This window comes from Myotis davidii, unplaced genomic scaffold (assembly GCF_000327345.1).
Source record: "Myotis davidii unplaced genomic scaffold, ASM32734v1 scaffold556, whole genome shotgun sequence".
In the NCBI taxonomy this organism is placed as follows: Eukaryota; Metazoa; Chordata; class Mammalia; order Chiroptera; family Vespertilionidae; genus Myotis; species Myotis davidii.
The window spans coordinates 247,826-257,310 of record NW_006287671.1 but is presented as its reverse complement, the minus strand read 5'-3'; the positions used below and the strand labels follow the sequence as shown (position 1 = coordinate 257,310).

Below are 9,485 nucleotides of genomic sequence, written 5' to 3'. Positions count from 1 at the left end.
CAGGCACATGCCCTTGGCCGGAATCGAACCCGGGACCTTTCAGTCCGCAGGCTGACGCTCTATCTACTGAGCCAAACCGGTTCGGGCTTAGTTGTATTTTTGAAGTGGTTGTATGGGGCAGCATTCTCCGGCTTTAACCTATGCCGCCATCTTGGTTCTCTTCGTGTTTTTTAAAAAATATTTTTTTAGTGATTTCAGAGGTAGGGAGAGGGAGAGAGAGTTAGAAACATCAGTGATGAGAGAGAATCATTGATTAGCTGCCTCCTGCATTCCCCCCACTGGGGATTGGGCCTGCAACTGGCATATGTTCCTTTGACCAGAATCTAACCCGAGACCTTTCAGCCCACCGGCCAATACTCTATCTGCTGAGCCAGATCAGCTAGGGCTGATGGTATCTTTTGACGCTTAAAACTTTTGCATTTGATTAAGTGGATTTTATCTATTTTTTCATCATTTTATTGCTTATTCCTCTTGCTTTCGGTGTTGTATCTGAACAACCGTTGCCAAATCTAAAGTTAGCAAGAGTTACCCCCATATTTTCTTTTACAAATTTTATAGTTTTGACCTTACATTTACGTATATGAATCATTTTGCATTAACTTTGGTGTATGTGAGATAGGAGTCCAACTGGAGGGTGGATATCCAATTGTACATGACCTTTTGTTGAAAAGACTGTTTTCCCCCCTTTGAATTGTCTTCTCCTGCTTGTTGAAAATTAATTGCCTATAAATGTGATGGTTTATGTCTGGATCCTCAGTTCTTTTCCATTGATCTCTAAGTCTGGCTATGCCCATACCACACCTTCTTGAATGCTATTGCTTGATTTTAAAATTGGGGAAGTGTGTCCTCCAATTTTGTTCGTTTTCACTATTGTTTTTGGTATTCTGTGTCCCTCGGATTTCCATATGAATTTTTGGATGAGCTTGTCAACTTCTATAAAGAAGTCAGCTGGGATTCGGATGGGACTTGTGTTGAACCTTTAGATTGGTTTGGGAAATATGGCATTGTCATCTCAACAATGTCTTGCAATCCATAAACAGGAGATGCTTTTCCATTTATTTAGATCTTCTTTCTTCCCACAATATTTTGTAGTTTTCAAAGTGTCAGTTTTTTTTTTAAATATATTTTATTGAGTTTTTACAGAGGGGAAAGGAGAGAGATAGAGAGTTAGAAACATCGATGCGAGAGAAACATCGACCAGCTGCCTCCTGCACACTCCCCACTGGGGATGTGCCCGCAACCCAGGCACATGCCCCCGACCGGAATCAAACCTGGGACCTTTCAATCCGCAGGCCGACGCTCTATCCACTGAGCCAAACCAGTCTCGGCCAAAGTGTCAGTTTTACACACCTTTTTAAAAAATGTATTCCGAAGTATTTAATCCTTTAATGCTATTGTAAATGGAAGTGTTTTCTTTTTGTTGTTGCTACTCTTCGCCCAAGGATATTTTTTTCCCATTGAGTTTTAGACAGAATGGAAGGGAGGGGGAGAGAGAAACATCGATGTGAGAGAGACATGGATTAGTTGCTCCCAACGTGCTCCCCAACCAGGGCTAGGGGTCAAGCCTGCAACTGAGATACATGCCCTTGACCAGAATCGAACCCTGAATCCTTCAATTCTTGGGCAGATGTTCCAACCACTGAGCCAGCTAGGCTAGGGTTAGAATTGTTTTCTTACTTTATTTTTTCAGGTTCATTCTAAGTGTAGCTACCAATTTAACTTTTTTAAAGATATATTTTTATTAATTTCAGAGAAAGGGAGGGAGAGGGAGAGAGATAGAAACATTAGTGATGAGAAAGAATCATCGATCAGCTGCCTCCTGCACACCACTTACTGGGGATTGAGACCAAAACCCAGGCATGTGCCCTGACCGGGAATCAAACCATGACCTCCTGGTTCTTAGGTCATCACTCAACCACTAAGCAACACCAGCAATATGATGAGTTTTTTTATTCTAAAAAATCAAACCATGACCTCTTGGTTCATAGGCCAATGCTCAGCCACTGAGCCTCAGCAGCCCAGCCTAACCCAGTTTAATTTTTTAAAAATATATTTTATTGATTTTTTACAGAGAGGAAGGGAGTGGGATAGAGAGTTAGAGAGAAACATTGATCAGCTGCCTCCTGCACACCCCTCACTGGGGATGTGCCCGCAACCAAGGTACATGCCCTTGACCGGAATCGAACCTGGGACCCTTGAGTCCGCAGGCCAACGCTCTCTCCACTGAGCCAAACCAGTTAGGGCCATTTAATTTTTAATGTATTAATTCCACTAGAGATCTTCAGAAATTAGTATAACAATTTAGGAGGAGAAAAGCAGTTTTTCAGTTTTGATTATTTTTGAATAAAAAATGACTTCTGGAAATCCTTAAAATTATTTCATGGATTTATTTATCATATTTGTGGCAGTGAGGAGATGTTATTTTTAAATATATAGCTATAAAACCTAGTATAAGGATTTGCTTTTAACATGTGTACAATTACCTATTTTCTTTGATTTAATTTTTTAACTCCCCAATTATTCAATATTTAGATTAATGAGCTAGGAAATATACTATAATTACAGAAAGAAGGGCACAATGGAATCCCATGTGCTTATCATTTAGTTTTCAGCATTTACCAACTCATGGCCTCTACCCCCTGTATTATTTACAGCAAATCCAGACATCATATCATTTCATCTATAAATTATAGATGTTCTTTACAAGACAGATTTATTCTTTGTAACTAGCTTATGTTGGAACAAAACCTGTTCTAATTGACTTTGCTTTAGATGATGATTTATATATTAGGGAAGAGTCAGTAATTAAATTTTGTTTTTATTTTGATACACAGGAGTCCAGATCTTATGTAAAATGGATGGCTCTCACACTAGACACTGAATATTAAGTAGAAAATCTGTTAGGAAAATCTAAGCTGCCATGGAGGAAATACCAGTAAAAGTTGCTGTAAGAATTAGACCTCTGCTATGCAAAGAAGTTCTTCATAATCATCAAGTTTGTGTGAGAGTTATTCCAAACACCCAGCAAATTATCATTGGGAGAGACAGAATCTTTACTTTTGATTTTGTTTTTGGCAAAAGTTCCACTCAAGACGAAGTTTATAATACGTGCATAAAGCCACTAGTGTTATCACTCATTGAAGGCTATAATGTAACTGTTTTTGCCTATGGACAAACTGGATCTGGGAAGACATACACCATCGGAGGAGGCCATGTTGGTAAGATTCTCAAAGTCTTCGACGTTTGTAACACTTGAAAGAAGCTACAACATGAGAGTACCTGACACATAGTAGGTACTCAGCATATTTTTTTTTTAAATATTTTATTGATTTTTTACAGAGAGGAAGGGAGTGGGATAGAGAGTTAGAAACATCGATCAGCTGCCTCCTGCACACTCCCTACTGGGGATGTGCCCTCAATCAAGGTACATGCCCTTGACCGGAATCGAACCTGGGACCCTTCAGTCCGCAGGCTGACGCTCTATCCACTGAGCCAAACCGGTCAGGGCAGGTGCTCAGCATATTGATTGAATGAGATAATGTGTGCTCATACATCATCTTTAAAACATTGTTTTTTAAGTTGAATTTTCATTAAGCAGTTTAATTTATGGTTATATTTGTTTGAGGAAAGAAGTTTAAGACAATGTTCAGTGTTTAGACCTTTGACATTTTTTCCAATTTTATTCAGCTAAATTGACATAAAAATATTAGTCCAAGGTGTACAACGTAATGATTTGATATATGTTTATATTGCAAAGTGATTACCACAGTTCAGTTTATATGAATCACTGCACACAGTTTCAATTTTTTATCTTGTGATGAGAAATCTTAGCAACTTTTAAATATACAATATAGTATGGTTACCTGTAGTCACCTCAGGACTTATAACCATTACGCACACCCCCAAACCATGTGCCTCTGGCAGCCCTTTGTCATTTTGAACAGAATTTAAGTTAGACATGAGTTAACTTGATGTAATTTTGCATTTTTTCTAGATTTTGCATCTTATAATAGTCCACTTGTAAATATTAAGAGTCCTGTAATCAGGACTTAGAGGAAAGTAACTTAGACTCTTTTTCCCCCCATTTTTTAGCCAGATTGTTAGCCAGTTGTAAAGTTTTTTACAACTTTATTGAGGTTTAGTTGACAAATTGTAAGATATTTTAAGAATACATTGTGATGTTTTGATCTGTGTGTACATTGTGAAAGGATTCCTCCCTTCCAGTTAATGCGTCCTTACATATGTATACAGATTTCTGTTTTAAATACCGAATACTTTAGGATATAATTTCTCTTGCTTGTAATAGTTTAGAGAAGATAGTATCATAAGATTTCCTTTAGAGCTGGAAAGAACCTTGAAAATAATTTTATTTATGAGTGAGGAGCTCCAGCCACAGAACACTGAAGGGCTTACTGAGTTAGGCGGCAGGTGACAGAGCGGAATTGAAAGCCAAGTCTTCTGTTGAGGCTGTTCATTGTATTGGTATTTTTATACTAAAAGCAAGCTTTTGAATGTTGTGCATATAGATCATTGTTGAAAGTGATCGTTAGTATTATCTATATGTATAATGGCTTTCAATTTTTTTTCTACTTTCATGCTTCTCAAATGTAGAATATGTAAGTTTCAGAAACATCTCCCGTTGAGTGCAGGGATAGGTGCGGGGAGGTTTGGAGGTGGCTGTGTGGCTTGAGGAAGCCCTCATTCCAAAGAGTGAATGGAGGGGCAGTAAGTGCCTAATGCCACTACCTTGCCCAATTTTTTAGAATTAGTGTTATACAGGAATAGGAGATTTAAGATATTAGATTATTGTAGGGTCTCACAATAAAATAAATTTCAGATTTTCTACTATTGTGGCTTTTCTGGAAGATCATAGTTTTTTGTTGTTGTTTTTGTTTTTTATTGGCCAATGTTTTATGACCTTAATGACTCAGTATGTGCTTTATGCTAATAGGAGTATAAAATGTTCAGATCTTGGTGATAATTATAGCTATATTGTTTTTTAAAAATATATATTTTTATTGATTTCAGAGAGGAAGGGAGAGGGAGAGAGAGAGAGAAACATCAGTGATGAGAGAGAATCATTGATTGGCTGCCTCCCACACCCTACCCTGGGGATCGAGCCAACCTGAGCATGTGCCCATCAATTTTCATAGAAACGTAGGTTTATTTTGATAGAGACATGCTGAATACAAAGGGCTAAAATAAATGACTAATCATTAACATAAAACAATAGGACATTTTAATAAAAATTAATATTTGTTCTTGAACATTAAATTATCAGACACTGATAACTGCATAAATTAATAAGCGTAATGCAAATACTAGTAAACCTATTTTTCTTGTTCTCCAAAAGCGAAATATTTTCTGTTGCACACACCAAACAAGTTAGTACAAGACTAATGATGTGGCAATCGGCTGCTAGAATATTTGCTGCTAGTATTAGTGGGGAGAAATGGTGTGCCTGCACGTAAGGTGTGTAAGGGAAATGAATGCAACACAATTATAGTAATCAGTCATTAGTGAACGTTGTAGTTCGTTATTAATATGTATAATAGGATATTGTGAAAATTAAGTTAAAAATTTTTATTAAAAATTTCTTATATACAGTTATATTGGCTGTGCCACAAAAATATTCGTTGTGGGCTGCATGCGGCCTGTGATCCACAAGTTTGACATACTTGAGCGAGGGACTATATTGGTTTTTAAAAAATATATATTTTTATTGATTTCAGAGAGGAAAGGAAAGAGAGAGAGAGATGGAAACATCAATGATGAGAGAGAATCATTGATTAGCTACCTCCTGCATAGCCCCCACCTGGGTTCAAGCCCACAACCCAGGCATGTGTCCTCACTGGGAATCAACCACTAAGCTACACTGGCCAGGCATAGCTATATTGTTTTTTTTATTAAGAGGCCAGGAGTGTAATTTTAGTTCCTTAAGGAAAAAAGTTATCTATTGTCCTAAAATACTTTGAACTATTCTGAGGTGTTCTTTATCAGAAGAAGTAGACCACCATTAGAAATAAATTTTGGTCCAAACTGATTTGGCTCAGCCTATGAACCAGTGAGCATTTTCAGTTTCCCAGATTGACATTCCCAATTCTGAGAATGTTATTTCATCACATTAAATTTCCAATTCTGGGTCAGTTGTCTGCCGTTTAATTATTGACCATGAAAATAATGTTGGTTCCCCCCACCCCAATAAGTAATTTATTGAGCATTTGCTGTATCTAGGGTACCATGCTATGTACTATGATAGTATGAAAATTTCTTATTTTTTAATATGATTCTTTAAAAAATATATATATTTCTTTATTGATTTCAGAGAGGAAGGGAGAAGGGGAGAGAGATAGAACCATCAATGATAAGAGAGAATCACTGATCAGCTGTCTCCTGCACAACCCCTACTGGGGATCAAGCCCGCAACCCAGGCATGTGCCCTTGGCCAGAATCGAACCTGGGACCCTTCAGTCTGCAGGCTGACGCTCTATTCACTGAGCCAAGTGGACAAGGGCGTTTAATATGATTCTTATTTAAACTATTCATTTTCCAATTTTTCAGAACCTTGGATGTACTGACTTTTACTAGGCCTAATCTTTAAAAACTTTTATTTCTCTACTCTTTAAATAGCATATAATAAATAGCTAAATGATGACTATTGAGGTACAAAACTTTATAAATTCTCTCTCTGAAATAGTTTATTTCAGGAATATCAGCCAAACATTGAAATGTGATTTATAGGTTACCAAAATACGTATTGAAGCTTTATTATTAATATTATTTGAAATTGAGCTTTTTGATAAGTCTTTTGAATTTTTGTGGGATTTTTCTTGTCTTTTGAAGTGGGTAACGATCATCTATACATACTGGCTAATCCAGAATGCTTATACTTTGGTTTATAGATATTGCTATTATCTTGATCCTAGAAGCTGTCAAAAAGGAATCAACTTTCTCCCTTATATTGGAAAACCTACAGCTTCCTGTACATGCCACACGATGGCAGTATTACATCTTAAATTAGGTGAAAGGCAGTCCAATTTAATAGAAGTTCAAGTTTTCAGGATGATTGTTGCCAAAAATTTAAACATTGGTAATCTTCACCTTGGAAACAAGTGGGTTTTAAGGTTCATTTGTAAACTAGCGTTTTGTAGCTTGTAATATATTTACCATGAAACAATGCTGAAAATGCTAGATAGGTTTGTTTCTAAATTGGCCTATAGAAACTTATTTAACCTTAAGTCCCAATTTATTATTTCATTCATTCATTTATCTTAAATTTTATATTGTGCTTTTTTTTTACTATTTAAAAAATTATGGTAAATATATATATCAATATATATAAAAGGCTAATATACAAAGTGTCCCCACAGGAGTTAGACTGGGAGACCAGGAGTTCTATCACTCGCTATGACATGCACTGACCACCAGGGGGTGGCACAGAATGAAGGAAGGTGCCAGCTGGCGGCTGGCAGCTGAGGGAGTCCCTGGCCAGCAGCCAGAAGGCCCCGATTGGCTCTGATCACTGGCCAGGCCTAGGGACCCTACGCGTGCACGAATTTCGTGCACTGAGCCTCTAGTATAACATAAAATTTACTATTTTAACCATTTTAAGATTATAGTGCTGTAACCATAATCTTAATGTTTTGTAACCATCACTGCCTTTTTTTTTAGCATCCCAAATAGAAACTTTGTATCCATTAAGAAATAACTCCCCTTCCTCATCCCCTGGTGACCTCTAATTTACTTTCTTTCTCTATGAATTTTCATCTTCTAGATATTTCTTAGAAGTGGAATCATATAATATTTGTCCTCCTCTGTCTGGATTCTTTCACTTGTTTCCAAGGGCATCCTCCTTGTAGCATGTATCAGAACCTTATTCCTTTTTATGACAATAATATTCCATTTTATCTATATGTCATATTTTGCTTATTCATTTCTGTGTTGGTTGGCACTTGAGTTTCCCTCCTTTTTGTCTGTTGTGAATATGCTGCTATGGACATTGGTGTACAAGTACCTGAGTCCCTAATATGCACTGTTGTTCATTCATAATGTGCAGATCTGTGTTCTGGGTTGTGGAAGTGATGACGGAAAAGAGGTATATGACTACTTTTTTTCTCTGATCTCATCCAGTCTCATGATATTGATACCATCTATATGTAGCTGACTTCTGATTTTTTAAAAGATCTCCAATCCAGACTACTGCCTTGAACTCTGGACTTAATATATATCCAACTATTGCCTATTTAGTCTTTGCAATTGGCCACTAAATATCTCAATTGAATGCTAACAGACGCCTCAAGCTTAATTGTCAAAAAATGAACTTCTGCTATTTTCCCCTCAAACCAACTCAGTCCCCACTCTTACGCATATTTATTGATGGCAACTCCAGTGGCTCAAGAAAAAACCTTAGAGTCATTCTTTTGTTGTTGTTAATCCTCACCAGAGGATATTTTTCCATTGATTTTTAGGGAGAGTGGGAGAAAGAGGTAAAGAGAGAGAAACATCGATGTGAGAGAAACATATTGATCGGTTGCCTCCTGCATGCAGCCTGACCAGGGCTCAGGCCAGGGAGGAGCCTGCAACTGAGGTATATGCCTTGACTGGAATCGAACCTGGGACCAAACTGGCCAGCGCTAGAGTCATTCTTGACTCATTGCTTTCACATTTCACATCCAATCTGTCAGGGGATCTTAATGGTGTACCTTTCAACATAGATCCCAAATTGGGTCACTTCTTATCTTTTCTCTGCTACCATCCTGCTCTGAGCCACATTATATTAACCTGCCCAACCCTCTTGATTCCCGGATTACTGCACAGCCTTCTAAGTGGTTTCCCCACACCCACTCCTGCCCTTTTATGGCATTTGCAAAACACCAGACTTAAATTGCTCTTAAATTGCAACTTACTACTTACTATCCTCCAGTGCTCTGCTCTCACACAATAAAACCCGAGGTCTACTGTGGTCTACACAGACTTATATGTTCTGGCTCTGTCATCTCTCTGACCTCATCCCCTGTCACTCTCCCCTTGCTCTCTCTGCTTCAACCACACTGGCCTTCTTGCTAATGGATCACATCAGTTTAGCGTCTTTGTACTGGTTGTTCTCTCCCTGGGTTACTCTTCCGTCAGATACGCACATGGTTCCTCTGCCACCTCTTTCAAGTCTTTGCTTAAATGTCAGCTTCTCAATGATGCCCATCATGACTTTTCTACCTAATGTTGCAAACACCTCCCACCTAGATGCACCTACACATCCATTCCCCCTAACCCTGCTCAGTTTTTTATCTGGAATACCTATCACTTTTAACATACCGTATTTGCCGGCGTATAAGACGACTGGGCGTATAAGACGACCCCCTAACATTTCCACTCAAAATACAGAGTTTGTTATATACTCGCCATATAAGACTACTCCCTCTTCCGCACACCTTCCACACACCAAATAAAAGGTAAAACAATATCAGATTTGATTTTAACATTTTAAT

At 37.9% G+C, this 9,485-nt stretch overlaps 1 protein-coding gene across 1 annotated transcript in view; it reads left to right on the top strand.

Moving 5' to 3' along the window:
- The first annotated feature begins 2,802 nt into the window (after positions 1 to 2,802).
- Positions 2,803 to 9,485, top strand: part of KIF27 (kinesin family member 27) — a 69,717-nt gene continuing 63,034 nt past the window's right edge. The window contains exon 1 of the mRNA XM_006759473.2: positions 2,803 to 3,218. Coding sequence (XP_006759536.1) covers positions 2,921 to 3,218 — 298 coding nt within the window. The 5' untranslated portion in view covers positions 2,803 to 2,920. The remainder of the gene's footprint in view (positions 3,219 to 9,485) is intronic.